The sequence below is a fragment of the Bombina bombina genome, chromosome 11 (genome assembly GCF_027579735.1).
Source record: "Bombina bombina isolate aBomBom1 chromosome 11, aBomBom1.pri, whole genome shotgun sequence".
NCBI lineage: Eukaryota > Metazoa > Chordata > Amphibia > Anura > Bombinatoridae > Bombina > Bombina bombina.
This window is the reverse complement of record NC_069509.1, coordinates 25,243,847-25,261,497: the sequence shown is the minus strand read 5'-3', so window position 1 is coordinate 25,261,497 and position 17,651 is coordinate 25,243,847. Positions and strand designations below refer to the sequence as shown.

Genomic DNA, 17,651 nt, shown 5'->3' with positions numbered 1-17,651 from the left:
TTTATGAGGCAGCAGAGGTCTACATGATAGAACAAGGGGTTTGCGTTCCATAAAAAACCGATCACCTAAAGGTAAATAGACGCTAGTGGTAGGTGGGGTCACACAATGTCCCCCGAAAAACTCAAGCTTAAGCATTACCCTTGATCCCACCCTGTATATTTTTCACAACTGAGCAGTGATTGTATCCCCTTGGTTGCCAGGAACAAATGTATGCATTAGTGATCTGAACCCCTTGACTGTCTAGAGCACACACTTATAGCAATGATTTAATACCCCTGTGGCTGCCTGTAACACATATAATAGAAATTGCACAGTGTTACTTATTTTTGGGCATAGGAGGCCCTTTACACTTAGCTGACATTTAAAGGGACAGTCTACACCAGAATTATTTATTGTTTAAAAAATAGATAATAATAGCATATGAGCCTATTTAGGTTTAGATTTCAACTAAGAATACCAATAGAACAAAGCAAAATTGGTGATAAAAGTAAATTGGAAAGTTTTTTAAAATGAAATTCCCTGTTTGATTCATGAATGTTTATTTTGGACTAGACTGTCCCTTTAAGTGTCCAGTATTTTTGTATCAATTTTACAGGACAGCCTGATAAAATACTGGTCTAATCTAATAAGGGGGAAAGTATCAGTCTGTACCAGGGCATTATAGGGGGGAGCAGAGGCCTATGGGTCCGATGATAAAAAATTCTCCAGCTTGGAGAAAAATGGTAGTGCAGACTTCACAGGGGCTGAACTCACTAAATGATTGAAAAAATGGGCACAACTCCCCAGCACAGCAAGATCTCTTATTTCTGTATGCGAAAGAGAGACAAGCCCAGTGCAATACAGCACTTCATGATATGAGAGTTTTGTTACACTTCATATTTTTTATTACTTTACACTTCAGATTGCCCCCTATATCGATAGCATAAGGGGTGCAGTCTGTGCCAGGGCATTAGAAGGACCAGTAGCAGAGGTCTATATATCATATCATAAGGGGACACTATATGTCTGTACCAGGGCATTAGAAGGACCAGTAGCAGAGGTCTATATATCATATCATAAGGGGGCACTATATGTCTGTACCAGGACATTAGAAGGACCAGTAGCAGAGGTCTATATATCATATCATAAGGGGGCACTATATGTCTGTACCAGGGCATTAGAGGGGTCAGTAGCAGAGGTCTATATATCATATCATAAGGGGGCACTATATGTCTGTACCAGGGCATTAGAAGGACCAGTAGCAGAGGTCTATATATCATATCATAAGGGGGCACTATATGTCTGTACCAGGGCATTAGAAGGACCAGTAGCAGAGGTCTATATATCATATCATAAGGGGGCACTATATGTCTGTATCAGGGCGTTAGAAGGACCAGTAGCAGAGGTCTATATATCATATCATAAGGGGGCACTATATGTCTGTACCAGGGCAGTAGAGGGAGCAGAATAAATCTGCAACAGGATATTAGAGGTGGCAGTAATAGTCTATGCTGGGGCATTAGAGTGAGCAGACATGTATTCTCCATATTCGAAACACTTGTCTAGTAATGCCATCACACGATCTGTAAGATCATTTCTTTTAGATACATTTTTTTCTTTTTCAGTGACGAGGATCAGATCTCTGGCGTATTTCTCAATACTGGGCTGACTGCTCAGGATCCTGCACTTCTCATCTTCGCTGCTGTCATCCAGGTCATCAATCACCACAATAACGTTTTCTTTCTCTATATAAAACATGCACAGAATTACCAGTCACGGAATAAACATACAGTCAGTAGATATATGAACATTATGATAAGTTTGGTGTAGTAGATATTGGTAACAGACGTACAGTGAAGTGTAAATGAGACCATCTGAGAAAGGACATAGAGAGCCCATTTTAGCTTCAATCACAATCTATCTGCAATTTTCTCATGAAATGAATTCCGACCATGTTGGTAACTGAGCTTCTCGAGTGATTACAATGCTATATAATTTAATTTGTTAAAACCCCACAGGTGAGGTTTCAACTGAAAAGTTCTCGAAAAGGAATTTGCATGTTTATTTTTTAAATAGAAACTGGGAGGTCTCTCCAGAAACTGACTGATACAATGGGATCCATTAATCATTTGCTCTCAGTAACCTCGCTCGCCCAGCAGGGGCTGTCAATCATCCTGATAAAAACAGGATTATTTAACTCTGCCACACTTTAGGGAGCACAGAGGCTAAGTAGCTGTGGTCTTAACTAGCTACTAGCTCATGCAAACCTGAAATGCTGAAGCCCGAAATTTGCTTTTGCAGCTTAATAAGGACTAAATTTGAAGTGGAGCGCTAATTTAATGTGCACCCTTAAATGGGCTGGTTAATGCTACCATAAGCTCGCGGTAGCATTTTGCGCTTGGATATTTAACTAAATGCCAAATGTCAAGGTTAAAAAAATGTTCCCCAAATGCCCCCCCCCCAAAAAAAAAATTAAGTGTAAGGTTCCTTTCTAAAAATAAAAAATATGGCCATCTTTTACTTTTATTAAATAACTGCATGAAGCAGTTATAAGGGGTTCAAGTGAAAGGATGTGGGATGTTAGAAAAAAACCCGGCACATTGTGGTCTATTGGAACTGTGTTATCACTGTTAATATATATGTATATAATTATATACATATATATTTAAACTTTGCTGCCTATCGCTGCACAACTTATCCCTTTTGCTGCGCTAAGTTCTGTGATGTGTCTATCGGCATCAGAATGAGTCTCCCATTGGAGTCTATGGAAGCGCGCTCTCGTGATTGCAAAGCTTCCATGTAAGGCGGATGCAAGGCCGCGTTTGCATCGCGCTTAACTTCTAATTCCAGGGCACATTTGCGTGCGCTGGTGTTATGAGTGGAACGCAAATATCACACTCGTGAAAACACAATTTGTAATCTGACTCTAAATGGGGCCTGGTAGCCCATTTACACCTCTTAAGGTTACAGGAAAGCTCTATTCATGTAACTCCTTTGTTCACACTGCAAGGAAATACTCACTTGCATGTGTAACCTATTGTCATTACAATAAATTCTAACTACTGATTAACCATATGAATGCCATAGTATCTTGACAAGATGGACATACTTCAACACCGATATCTACAAATGTTGTGTTTTTATATTTAATTCTTATCACAATCACACTATTGTGATTGTCATTAACAGTACATATTTTGATAAGGGGTTGCTTAATTGAGACTACTGTAATCAGTTTCCATCTGCACAACTGCAAACCCATCCAAATGCATATTTTAGGCTGTCAAGATGGGCAGACTGTGCACTGATTTTTTTATTGCTATATTGTTTCTTTTCAACTTTATTTTAAACAATATTTAACATAGTAGATGAGGTTGAAAAAAAGATAGAAGTCCACCAAAAGGATGTTTATTACATCCTTAGGTAATGAATTCTACAATTTGACTGCTCTTACAGTGAAAAAATGTTTACATTGCAAGAGATTAAATCTTCTTTCCTCTGGTCCCCAAAACTGCACTCCATACTCAAGGTGAGGTCTTACCAGGGATTTTTATAGTGACAGAATTATGCTTTCCTCCCTTGTATCACTGCCTTTTTTTAAAACATGCTAATATAGTGTTAGATTTAGAAGCTACTGCCCTACATTGCGTACCCATCTTTAGGTTGTTATCTATTACTACTCCCAAATCCAATTCCTCCTCTGTTTGGCTGTCTAGTCCTATTTAAATAATAGGTTGCCTGCTTGTTTTTACTTCCAAAATGTAGAACCTTGCATTTTCCAGTATTAAATCTCATTTTCCATTTACCTGCCCATTCTTCTAATTTTTGCAGATCCCCTTGTAAAGCAAGTACGTCCTGCCCTGACCTAATGACCTTACACAACTTTGTATCATCTGCAAAAATAGAGATGTTTTTATTTAATCCTTGCTCCAAGTCATTAATAAAATATTAAAAAGGAAAGAGCCCAGTACTGATCCCTGGGGGACTCCACTGATTACCTTTGTCCAATCTGAGTATGATCCATTCACTACTACTCGGTGCTCCCTGTCTTTTATAGTTATCTATCCATGAGCTAACATGTTCAGCTATTCCCAGTCCCTTAATTTTGTACATTAATCTCTTGTGTGGCACTGTATCAAAAGCCTTTGCAAAATCTAAGTATATAACATCCACTGATTCCCCTTTATCTATATTTTTACTTCCATCCTCATAGAATATAATTAGATTAGTTTGACATGATCTATTTCTCATAAAACCATGCTGATTTGAACTCATAGGGGATATCTATCAAAGCGTCAACTATATTGCATTCATGGGCGTCAATATGCTCGTCTAATATCGCGGCCGCAGATCTGAATACGATCTCCATATTTAGGAAAAAAGATGCCAAGAAACATGCGCACCAAATACGGGCCTATGAGCATCAGACTGTTGTTAACTAACAGTCATCAATGACGCTGTTATCCGGGTTTTTCCCAACTTTTTTTTTTTTTTATAACTTTTATTTTCAATCAAAGTTACCATGAATACATACAACTCATTGTTCATTGTTAACATGTGATAGTCATGCATACATACACATGGTCAGTTAAACAATACAGTGTCTCTTGTCTCCCAAGGAGTGGTGTTTCACTACTGATTTTGCATGAGTCTTAACAGTTGAACTAAAAGACAAGTATCGTCTCCTGAATCTATCATGGCAACTTAATTTTCCTTTTTCTCTTTTTCTCCCCTTCCCCCCACCCCTCCCTTCAATCGGGTCTTTTTGCTGTGAGAGAGCATGTATGATGGTCTCCCAAACTATCAATGGATTGGTCAGTCAGTACATCTCCCTTGTCTTAAAGAGTACGTACCGCTAGTAACCTGAACTTTAACATTTCTCTCCTAATTGAAACTGACAATAAATGGCTCTCACTTAGTTAACACTTCATCACCTCCCTCCCCCAGCCACCACCACCACAGGACAGATCATGGCTTTGTATGGTTTAGTGTGTGTCTCTCCGTGTATCCCTTCTTTCTGAGTAGAGTATGTTCCATTTTCTCCTAAGGTGCTCTTCCATCAGATACTCCGTGTCCCTTAAGGGGTACAGGAGTTGTCTTTGTAGAGATGCTCCTAATGTCTCAATGTATGTTCCCCATTTCCTCATGAGTGACTTGGTTCTACCCTGTGTTTCTTGCATAGCGTCTGCTATTTCATAGGTTAGCTGTTTGAGTATTGCAGATTTGAGTTGTGTGAGAGTGGGGGTCTCTGGGCTAAGCCACTTGTTAAAGATGAGTTTCCTAGCCTGCAGTAGGAGATCACCAATCAGCCTTCTATGAGGCTTCGACACTAACTCCGAAGAGTCTAAGACCTAGATTTGGAGTTTGGCGTTAGCCGTGAAAACCAGCGTTAGAGGCTCCTAACGCTGGTTTTAGGCTACCGCCGGTATTTAGAGTCACTCAAAATAGGGTCTAACGCTCACTTTTCAGCCGCGACTTTTCCATACCGCAGATCCCCTTACGTCAATTGCGTATCCTATCTTTTCAATGGGATTTTTCTAACTCCGGTATTTAGAGTCGTTTCTGAAGTGAGCGTTAGACATCTAACGACAAAACTCCAGCCGCAGGAAAAAAGTCAGTAGTTAAGAGCTTTCTGGGCTAACGCCGGTTTCTAAAGCTCTTAACTACTGTACTCTAAAGTACACTAACACCCATAAACTACCTATGTACCCCTAAACCGAGGTCCCCCCACATCGCCGACACTCGAATAAATTTTTTTAACCCCTAATCTGCCGACCGCCACCTACGTTATACTTATGTACCCCTAATCTGCTCCCCCTAACACCGCCGACCCCTGTATTATATTTATTAACCCCTAATCTGCCCCCCTCAACGTCGCCTCCATCTGCCTACACTTATTAACCCCTAATCTGCCGACCGCAAAGCGCCGCCACCTACGTTATCCTTATGTACCCCTAATCTGCTGCTCCTAACACCACCGACCCCTATATTATATTTATTAACCCCTAACCTGCCCCCCACAACGTCGCCGCCAGCTACCTACAATAATTAACCCCTAATCTGCCGAGCGGACCTGAGCGCTACTATAATAAAGTTATTAACCCCTAATCCGCCTCACTAACCCTATAATAAATAGTATTAACCCCTAATCTGCCCTCCCTAACATCGCCGACACCTAACTTCAATTATTAACCCCTAATCTGCCGACCGGAGCTCACCGCTATTCTAATAAATGTATTAATCCCTAAAGCTAAGTCTAACCCTAACACTAACACCCCCCTAACTTAAATATAATTTTATTCTAACGAAATAAATTAACTCTTATTAAATAAATTATTCCTATTTAAAGCTAAATACTTACCTGTAAAATAAATCCTAATATAGCTACAATATAAATTATAATTACATTGTAGCTATTTTAGGATTAATATTTATTTTACAGGCAACTTTGTAATTATTTTAACCAGGTACAATAGCTATTAAATAGTTAAGAACTATTTAATAGTTACCTAGTTAAAATAATTACAAAATTACCTGTAAAATAAATCCTAACCTAAGTTACAATTAAACCTAACACTATACTATCATTAAATTAATTAAATAAAATACCTACAATTACCTACAATTAAACCTAACACTACACTATCAATACATTAATTAAATACAATACCTACAAAAAAATACATTTAAATAAACTAACTAAAGTACAAAAAATAAAAAAGAACTAAGTTACAAAAAATAAAAAAATATCTACAAACAAGAAAAATATTACAACAATTTTAAACTAATTACACCTACTCTAAGCCCCCTAATAGAACAACAAAGCCCCCCAAAATAAAAAATGCCCTACCCTATTCTAAATTACTAAAGTTAAAAGCTCTTTTACCTTACCAGCCCTGAACAGGGCCCTTTGCGGGGCATGCCCCAAGAAGTTCAGCTCTTTTGCCTGTAAAAAAAAACATACAATACCCCCCCCCCAACATTACAACCCACCACCCACATACCCCTAATCTAACCCAAACCCCCTTAAATAAACCTAACACTAAGCCCCTGAAGATCATCCTATCTTGTCTTCACCTCACCAGGTATCACCGATCCGTCCTGGCTCCAAAATCTTCATCCAACCCAAGCGGGGGTTGGCGATCCATCATCCGGTGGCTGAAGAGGTCCAGAAGAGGCTCCAAAGTCTTCATCCTATCCGGGAAGAAGAGGCGATCCGGACCGGCAACCATCTTGATCCAAGCGGCATCTTCTATCTTCATCCGATGACGACCAGCTCCATCCTGAAGACCTCCACCGCGGACCCATCTTCTTCCGACGACGACTTCCCGACGAATGAAGGTTCCTTTAAGGGACGTCATCCAAGATGGCGTCCCTCGAATTCCGATTGGCTGATAGGATTCTATCAGCCAATCGGAATTAAGGTAGGAATATTCTGATTGGCTGATGGAATCAGCCAATCAGAATCAAGTTCAATCCGATTGGCTGATCCAATCAGCCAATCAGATTGAGCTCGCATTCTACTGGCTGTTCCGATCAGCTGACCCCCACAACGTCGTCTCCACCTGCCTACACTTATTAACCCCTAATCTGCCGAGCGGACCTGAGCGCTACTATAATAAAGTTATTAACCCCTAATCCGCCTCACCAACCCTATAATAAATAGTATTAACCCCTAATCTGCCCTCCCTAACATCGCCAACACCTAACTTCAATTATTAACCCCTAATCTGCCGACCGGAGCTCACCGCTATTCTAATAAATGTATTAATCCCTAAAGCTAAGTCTAACCCTAACACTAACACCCCCCTAACTTAAATATAATTTTATTCTAACGAAATAAATTAACTCTTATTAAATAAATTATTCCTATTTAAAGCTAAATACTTACCTGTAAAATAAATCCTAATATAGCTACAATATAAATTATAATTACATTGTAGCTATTTTAGGATTAATATTTATTTTACAGGCAACTTTGTAATTATTTTAACCAGGTACAATAGCTATTAAATAGTTAAGAACTATTTAATAGTTACCTAGTTAAAATAATTACAAAATTACCTGTAAAATAAATCCTAACCTAAGTTACAATTAAACCTAACACTATACTATCATTAAATTAATTAAATAAAATACCTACAATTACCTACAATTAAACCTAACACTACACTATCAATACATTAATTAAATACAATACCTACAAAAAAATACATTTAAATAAACTAACTAAAGTACAAAAAATAAAAAAGAACTAAGTTACAAAAAATAAAAAAATATCTACAAACAAGAAAAATATTACAACAATTTTAAACTAATTACACCTACTCTAAGCCCCCTAATAAAACAACAAAGCCCCCCAAAATAAAAAATGCCCTACTCTATTGATCCGTCCTGGCTCCAAAATCTTCATCCAACCCAAGCGGGGGTTGGCGATCCATCATCCGGTGGCTGAAGAGTTCCAGAAGAGGCTCCAAAGTCTTCATCTGTTCCGATCAGCCAATAGAATGCGAGCTCAATCTGATTGGCTGATTGGATCAGCCAATCGGATTGAACTTGATTCTGATTGGCTGATTCCATCAGCCAATTAGAATATTCCTACCTTAATTCCGATTGGCTGATAGAATCCTATCAGCCAATCGGAATTCGAGGTACGCCATCTTGGATGACGTCCCTTAAAGGAACCTTCATTCGTTGGGAAGTCGTCGTCGGAAGAAGATGGGTCCGCGGTGGAGGTCTTCAGGATGGAGCCGGTCCTCATCGGATGAAGATAGAAGATGCCGCTTGGATCAAGATGGTTGCCGGTCCAGATCGCCTCTTCTTCCCGGATAGGATGAAGACTTTGGAGCCTCTTCTGGACCTCTTCAGCCACCGGATGATGGATCGCCAACCCCCGCTTGGGTTGGATGAAGATTTTGGAGCCAGGACGGATCGGTGATACCTGGTGAGGTGAAGACAAGGTAGGATGATCTTCAGGGGCTTAGTGTTAGGTTTATTTAAGGGGGGTTTGGGTTAGATTAGGGGTATGTGGGTGGTGGGTTGTAATGTTGGGGGGGGGTATTGTATGTTTTTTTTTACAGGCAAAAGAGCTGAACTTCTTGGGGCATGCCCCGCAAAGGGCCCTGTTCAGGGCTGGTAAGGTAAAAGAGCTTTTAACTTTAGTAATTTAGAATAGGGTAGGGCATTTTTTATTTTGGGGGGCTTTGTTGTTTTATTAGGGGGCTTAGAGTAGGTGTAATTAGTTTAAAATTGTTGTAATATTTTTCTTATGTTTGTAGATATTTTTTTTATTTTTTGTAACTTAGTTCTTTTTTATTTTTTGTACTTTAGTTAGTTTATTTAAATGTATTTTTTTGTAGGTATTGTATTTAATTAATGTATTGATAGTGTAGTGTTAGGTTTAATTGTAGGTAATTGTAGGTATTTTATTTAATTAATTTAATGATAGTATAGTGTTAGGTTTAATTGTAACTTAGGTTAGGATTTATTTTACAGGTAATTTTGTTATTATTTTAACTAGGTAACTATTAAATAGTTCTTAACTATTTAATAGCTATTGTACCTGGTTAAAATAATTACAAAGTTGCCTGTAAAATAAATATTAATCCTAAAATAGCTACAATGTAATTATAATTTATATTGTAGCTATAGGGTTTATTTTACAGGTAAGTATTTAGCTTTAAATAGGAATAATTTATTTAATAAGAGTTAATTAATTTCGTTATATTAAAATTATATTTAACTAAGGGGGGTGTTAGTGTTAGGGTTAGACTTAGCTTTAGGGGTTAATACATTTATTAGAATATCGGTGAGCTCCGGTCGGCAGATTAGGGGTTAATCATTGAAGTTAGGTGTTGGCGATGTTAGGGAGGGCAGATTAGGGGTTAATACTATTTATTATAGGGTTGGTGAGGCGGATTAGGGGTTAATAACTTTATTATAGTAGCGCTCAGGTCCGCTCGGCAGATTAGGGGTTAATAAGTGTAGGCAGGTGGAGACGACGTTGTGGGGGTCAGCTTAGGGGTTAATAAATATAATATAGGGGTCGGCGGTGTTAGAGGCAGCAGATTAGGGGTACATAGGGATAATGTAAGTAGCGGCGGTTTACGGAGCGGCAGATTAGGGGTTAATAATAATATGCATGGGTCAGCGATAGCGGGGGCGGCAGATTAGAGGTTAATAAGTGTAAGGTTAGGGGTGTTTAGACTCGGGGTACATGTTAGAGTGTTAAGTGCAGACGTAGGAAGGGTTACCGCATAGCAAACAATGGGGCTGCGTTAGGAGCTGAACGCGGCTTTTTTGCAGGTGTTTGGTTTTTTTTCAGCTCAAACAGCTCCATTGTTTCCTATGGGGGAATCGTGCACGAGCACGTTTTTGAGGCTGGCCGCTTGCGTAAGCAACTCTGGTATCGAGAGTTGAAGCTGCGTTAAAAATGCTCTACGCTCCTTTTTTGGAGCCTAACGCAGCCATTCTTTGGACTCTCAATACCAGAGTTATTTTTATGGTGCGGGCAGAAAAAAGCCGGCGTTAGTTTTTCGGGTCGTTACCGACAAAACTCCAAATCTAGCCGTAAGAAAACTATCAGTTTGGGGGACATTTCAATGTTCGTGTGTAGTGTGGTGTTCAACCAATGAGCTATCATACCCCAGAATCTACTTATCTTCGGGCAAGCCCATATCAAGTGTAAGAGGTCTGCGTTTGGAAATCTGCATTTCTGACAGGTGCCCGCGGTTTCTGGCCTCCATTTTTTTAGATTTTTGGAGAAATGTATGCCGTCTGTAGTAATCTGATGTGTGACTCACGACAGACCGCTGACAGAGTCGCCCCTCTCGACAGTTGAATACTCCTCTGGGTCATTTCTGTGGTTATTTCAGTGTTAAGTATGTTGGTCCAGGTGTCGCTTATGTGTGTTATTGTTGAGTCGTTAGTATCTTTCATGTGAAGCTTGTATATGTGGGATATGGAAGTCGCCCCCTGTTCAGTCACATGGAGCAGTTTGTTTATTCCTAGGTTTTGGTTTATAACACTTTTTTCTTAGTCAGCTCGTTGACGTAGTGTCTAGCTTGCAAATAAGTGAAGTGGTGCGAGTTTGGTAAATGAAACTGATTTTGCATGTCCGGGAATGTCTTAACGGTTGCATCTAGTTTGTTTATCATGTGGGATATCGAAGTCAGTCCTCTAGCCCTCCAGCCCCCAAACACCCCAGAGTCAATACCCACAGGGAACTCCGGGTTTCCCTTTAATGGGAGAAATCTGGTGTAATGATGGTCAAATTTGAGCATCTTACACAGTTACCACCATGCCCTTAAGGGTTGAAGTATTAATGGGTAGTCTTTTAGGAGCTTTTCCGCTTGTGTTGGGGACATGTGGGGTATCGCCTGAAGGGACCAAGGGTGTGATCCCTGTTACTCCAGTTTTGGTAGTGTAAAGTTTTGTCTCCCTGTTAGCCAGTCTACCACATACTTAATCTGTGCTGCGCTACAGTATGCTTCTATATTGGGGAGTGCCAAGCCCCCTGAGGGGACCCCCACAATCAGTCTACTAGCCTTGATCTTGTGTTTTTTCCCTGCCCATACAAAGGAGGTGAATGATCTGTTAAGTTTGCTCAGATCCGATTTATGAATGTTCTCAGGTATCATCTGGAACAAGTACAGGAGTTTCGGGAACGCAATCATTTTTATGAGGGCTATCCTACCTGACATTGTGAGGGGCAACCCCCCCCCATCTGGCCAGTATGTCTTGAATATCTTTAATTTGGTGGCGATAGTTAAGGTTATACCAGTCCCCTGGGTCTGTGGATAACACAATCCCCAGGTATTTAAAGGAGTGGGTGACCTGTTTGAAGTTATACTGTAAATGAGGGTGTGCCGATTTGTTATGCAGTTATTCTGACTTGTTTGTGTTTATTTTATAACCTGAAATTAGGCCAAATTGCTGTATGATTCCCATAATTTTTGGAATGTTTTCGGATGGATTCTGTACATAAAGTATCATATCATCTGCGAAAAGGGACAGATGGCACTGTTCTCCACCCACCCACAACCCCTGTCTCTGCTCTTATTTTAATGGCAAGGGGTTCAATGGCCATGTCAAAGAGGAGAGGTGACAATGGGCACCCCTGCCTAGTTCCCCTACCCAGTTGAAAAGGAGGGGAGGGTGCCCCATTAACTATGATGGAAGCTTTGGGATTAGCATACAATGCCCTCACCGTGTGCGCGAAGTGGCCTGTGATACCAAATTTTTCAAGGGTGAAGAAGAGATGGTCCCAAAGGACCATATCAAAGGCCTTCTCCGTGTCCACCAGGAGAGCACATGCTTCCGGGGTATCCCTCCCCCTCTCTCTCGTCTTATTCCAGAAATGGGTTAGTATAAATTGTAACTTCCATAAGTTTAGTACTGAAGATCTGCCCTTAACAAAACCCGTTTGATCTTGATTGATCAAAGATGGGAGCGTAACTGCCAATCTGTCTGCCATAATTTTTGTGAGAAGTTTATAATCTTGATTCATCAAGGAGATTGGGCGGTATGACTGAGGTAAGAGTGGGTCTCTATCCGCCTTGGGAATCACTGTGACATTAGCTTCTGTGAAGCGATCGTTAGGTGTTGTCTCCCCTTTCATAATTTTGTTAAACAGGTTAGTGAGCACCCCCACCACCTCCCCCCATAACAACTTGTAGCATTCCCCGGGTAGTCCGTCTGGACCCGGCGTCTTGTCAAGAGGCAAAGAGTTTATAGCCCACAGTGTCTCTGTCTCTGTGATGGGCGCATTTAGAAGTGTTAGGTGTTCGTCCGATATATGGGGTGTGTGTATAGATTCCCAAAACGAAGTTTGTCTGAGTTTATTCACTTTCTGTCCGGTGTATAATGTCTGGTAATAGTCTTTAAAGGCTGCTTGAATTCCCACTGTTGTTGTGGATATTGAATCCCTCACCTTGATTGCTCCTATACATTTACTTGGTGTAGCTAGTTTTGTAAGTCTGGCCAGGAACCTTCCCGTCTTGCTGCCATGTCTGTAAAATTTTGCCTGTGTAACTGTCATCTCCCTAATTGCATTCTGGTGTAGTGCATGCCTCTATGTTTTTTTGCCTCTACATATTTTTGTTTTGTTTGTTGGTTAGGCTGTCTCAAGTATTTGTTCCTAGTACTGATAACCCTTCGCAGCATTGCTTCAGTTCTATTCTTTCTCTGTTTTAGTTTGCCGGCTGCGTATGAGGTGATGACTCCCCTTATTACCGCCTTACTTGTCTCCCAGAACAGTAGCGTGTCTTGGGCATGTGTGACATTTAGAGATTCATATATCTTCCATTCCCCCAAGAGCAGTCTCTCAAAATTGACATCTCCATAGAGATAAGACAGAAATCGGCATCTGTGTGGGCCCTCTCTTGGAGGCGTTAGCTTCATTTTTAGGCTAATCGGTGCGTGGTCTGATATTGTCGCTACATCTATGTATGCGGCTGTTATAAATGGCCCTAAGGCGTCCGTTGTCAAAAATAGGTCAATCCTGGAAAGGGTGTGTTTGGCTAGAGTGTTACATGTGAAGTTTCGTTCTTCTGGGTGTCTGTCTCTCCAGATATCTGTTAATTTCAGTGAAAATTTGAATTTGGACAGGATTTGTGATTCCCTTCTGGTGTTAGGGTGTTGTGTTCATTGTAGGATTTGCGTATTAGGGTCTCTGTATCTATCTGCTGGCGTCTGGGATGCTATATTAAAGTCACCTCCCAATATCAGAGGTGCGTCTGCAAATTTCAGCACTACACTATGAAGGTCTCTCCAAAAGTCTCTTTTGTTGGTGTGAGGGCCATATACCCCCCCAATCACAACCACTCTATTTTCAATTCTGAGTTTCGTGAGGACATATCTACCCTGTGGGTCTACTAGTTGTTTGTCAATATGGTAGTCTAGGTTTTTCCTAAAGAGAATCGCCACCCCCCTGGCCCTTTTCTCCTCATATGTAGTGTGGATGACCTCGCCCACCCATCCCTGTCTCAGCTTCTGATGCTCTATACACGACAAATGTGTTTCCTCTAGTATCGCTATGTCTGTGTGCTAGTTTTTGAGATATTTGAGAATGGCTTTCCATTTTATAGGCGAGGTGATACCTCCCACATTCCATTAAATGATTTTCATGGTTTGGTATGATAGCTTGCTTCTTGTCTGTGGGTGGTGTATGTTATGTATATGATGTAGGTGATCTGTCCTGGGATTCTTACTGTTAGCTGGCCAAGGGAGAAGGCGTCTTCCTACCCGATGATGGACTGAGCTCTCAGTTATGTCTTGGAAGATCTATAAAGAAAATCTACAGTTCAAAACAATACTTCTTAACTTTGATCGTTCTTTCCGTCAAAAATTACAGTAAATTACAATCTAGGTAAATATCTTAGAGCTGTGTATCTTACTGGCAAAATAGGACACAAGAACAAGTAAACAGCCCCCCCCCATATTTTGAAAAGAACTTCTAGGTAGTGGAATATACCACTCTGAGTCTCTAGTGGCCCTCCATTTGGCCAAAATAGTAACTTAGGTTATACTTTAAGTCTCATTGGTCTTTGATGCTCTTGCTGGATTCAGGTCTCCTCTTCTTCTTCTTGGTGTGCTCTCCGTGAAGTCGTAAACACACTCTGTAATCCCGCTACTCCAGAAAGAGGACTTGAGATATTTGTTTAAAAACTTCAAAATGTATTCATCACAAAAGTTAAAAGTTTCACAACAGTCACAGGCCTGCAACAAGATGTTCAGGACAAAGATAGCCAAACATGTTTCGGGCCAGATCTCAGCCCTTGTTCACTGGCATAGTTTGTGTCCACACCTACTAGTACTATTTAAAGGTAAGGAGTTAAGATAATTGCAGGCACCTGTATCTTATTAACCCCTTATGGGCAAAAAACTTAGTTCAAGCAAAAGACTTTATATTTAAAATATTTGAAAACAATGCATACTAATATTTAAACTTCATTTTTGAAATACATTTTTTATCTACACTCTACTCAAATGTTTCCTTTGTCAAAATTGTGTTTACAAAGGAAGAGTTTTATTAAAGATTCAATAAAATAAATCTAAATTCATAATGGAGTTTAGACCAGAAGGGTGCTTGGTTTTTAAGTTAAATATCCAAAACACTTCCCTCTGGTCCAAACGTCTCTCTCTGTCTCCCCCTCTTCTATGTCTTGGCACATGATCTATGCCTTGTATAGTCAATAATGAATCGTCTGAATTGTGTTCATGTCTAAAGTGTTTCGCTATTGGGGTAGTACAATCTGGATTTCCTATGTCCCTTAAATGTTGGAGGGCCCTGTCACGTAGGGCACGTTTCGTGCGCCCCACGTACTGTTTCTTACATCCCTGGCATGTCAAAAGGTATATGATATATGTGGTGTTACAAGTAATTCTATAACGTATGTCAAATTCTTTTCCCGTTGTACTCGATTTAAATCTGTTCCCTTGTTCAATATGTGGACAGGTTTTACAGATTCTACCTTGATATTTGTAGCAACCTAGCCTTTTTGTGAGCCATGTCTGACCATTACTTGTAGGTAACATGGAGGGGGCCAAAATGTTCCCCAAGGTTTTCGCTTTTCTTGCTGAAAAAAGGCAACCATTGGCCACAATTTTTTTAAGTTTTACATCGCTTTCAAGGATGGGAAGACAATTCGGTACAATGTTACAGATCTTATTGTAATCTTTACTGTAATTAGTAATAAAGATTGGTTTAGTATATTCTTTCTGTTTACATGTATTACTTTTATAAATTAGATCCTCCCTATTTAGGAGATCTACTCTTGCTTTGGTTTTGTTCAAAAGTTCTGTATTGTACCCTCTGGCTTTTAGACGCTAATTTGTACTTTCTGCATGTATCTGAAATTTAGAATCCGTAGTACAGTTACGTTTTGTTCTTAATAGTTGTCCATATGGAATGGACTCAATAGTATGTTTAGGGTGACATGATGTTGAGTGCAATATCGTGTTGCCTGCTGTGCTTTTCCTGTATAATTCAATTTCAATTGAATGTGTCTCAGTGTTGGATGTTAAAGAAACATCCAAAAAATTAATAGTATGTGTGTTTTCCTGCATAGTGAAAGATAAATTGAATCGATTGCTGTTGGCGTATTCAAGGAACCTAGCAACCGATTGCTGGTCCCCATCCCACACCAACACCAAGTCATCAATGTACCGACCGAAAAAAACAATATTATTTCGAAAAAGATTACCATCTCCAAAGACGTGGCACCGCTCCCAGAACCCCATATAGAGGTTAGCATAGGAAGGGGCAAATTTTGCCCCCATAGCGGTGCCACGTCTTTGGAGATAGAATCGACCCTCGAACATAAAAAAATTGTGTGTAAGTAAATACTCCACTGCAATGTGAAGAAATTGATTAGTGAAAAAATCATATGTGGTGTGATTTGTTAGAAAAAAATCCAATGCTTCCAAACCTAAAACATGAGGAATGGTTGTGTAAAGTGAGGTGACGTCTAAAGTGACAAATCTAAAAGAGTCACACCATGTAACATGTTTAATTTTCTCAATAAATGATGTAGTATATTTCAAGTATCCATATAGCTCAATGACTATCGGTTTCAAAAAAGTATCAACCAGATCAGATAGCCTTTCGTTTAAGGACCCAATGCCTGCCACTAAGTCCCTGCGGCGCTCCCAGATTTCTTCAGGAACACCTGGAGGTGCTTAGGTGTGTCAAAAAACTGTGGGCCTTGCGCTGTCTGCAGTCGTAGCCGAGCTGGGTATAGGAGCGCCACGGATTCCCCTTGGGCAATCAGGTCTCTGCAGTATGGTGAAAATTCTCTCCTTTTCTTGGCAACCTCTGCCGAGTAGTCTTGAAAAATATATATTTTCTTTCCTTCGTACGTGAGGGATGGCGTCTGTCTGTAGGCTCTGAGCAGCATCATTTTGTCCTTAAAATTTAGGTAGCGGACCATGATTTGTCTCGGGCCCTGATTCGAGGTTCCTTCCCGGAGTGGGGCTCCGATTCTGTGCACCCTCTCTGCTATACATGAGACACTGGAGGCGGGAAGTTTTAGCAGGCCGGGGAGAGTGTTCTCTACAAAGTCAATTAGGGCTCTTGGTGGAACAGACTCTGGAACTCCTACAATGCGGATGTTGTTTCGTCGCAAACGATTCTCCAAGTCATCCAGTTTAGTTAGCAATATCTTGTTTTGTTTCTGCAGCGCAGAAAGAGCAGATGAGGCTTCTCTGTGTCTCTCCTAACCCTCAGCCACTCTCTGTTCCACATTCTGTAGCCGAGATGAAAAGGCCCTAAAATCTGTGGAGAGGGTATCTACCCCTGTTTGCAGTTGTTCAATTTTAGGCAGGAACAGTGCTGAGAGTTGAGCTACTATAGGGTGTGTGTCTTGTTGAGAGAGTTCTGGGGGATCACCTTGCGACTGTAGGTCACCTTGAGTGTCCGTCTGGTGCTTTTGGCGTCTGTCCGGTTGTTTCTGTCTTCCTGCCATTTTATCAGTCTTTTTATTATAAGGAGGAAAATATTTTTGCATACAAGCAGCTCCTGGTATTGTGATATGCTACCGGTAGTGAGTTAATCTTCACTGGCTCATCCAATGCAATTCTTAATGTACATGTGGAGGGACTTAGAGGACAGGGGGGGGGAGGCCTCCGGCCCTGCTCTAGTGTGCCATGTCGGGGGTTAAGTCACCCAAATA

The 17,651-nt window shown here is 40.5% G+C and overlaps 1 protein-coding gene across 1 annotated transcript in view; it reads right to left on the bottom strand.

Annotated features, from left to right (window-relative positions):
* Positions 1-861: 861 nt before the first annotated feature.
* Positions 862-17,651, bottom strand: part of LOC128641918 (uncharacterized) — a 448,428-nt gene continuing 431,638 nt past the window's right edge. Inside the window, exon 13 of the mRNA XM_053694507.1 lies at positions 862-1,724. Within this exon, the coding sequence (XP_053550482.1) occupies positions 1,486-1,724 (239 nt within the window). The 3' untranslated portion in view covers positions 862-1,485. The remainder of the gene's footprint in view (positions 1,725-17,651) is intronic.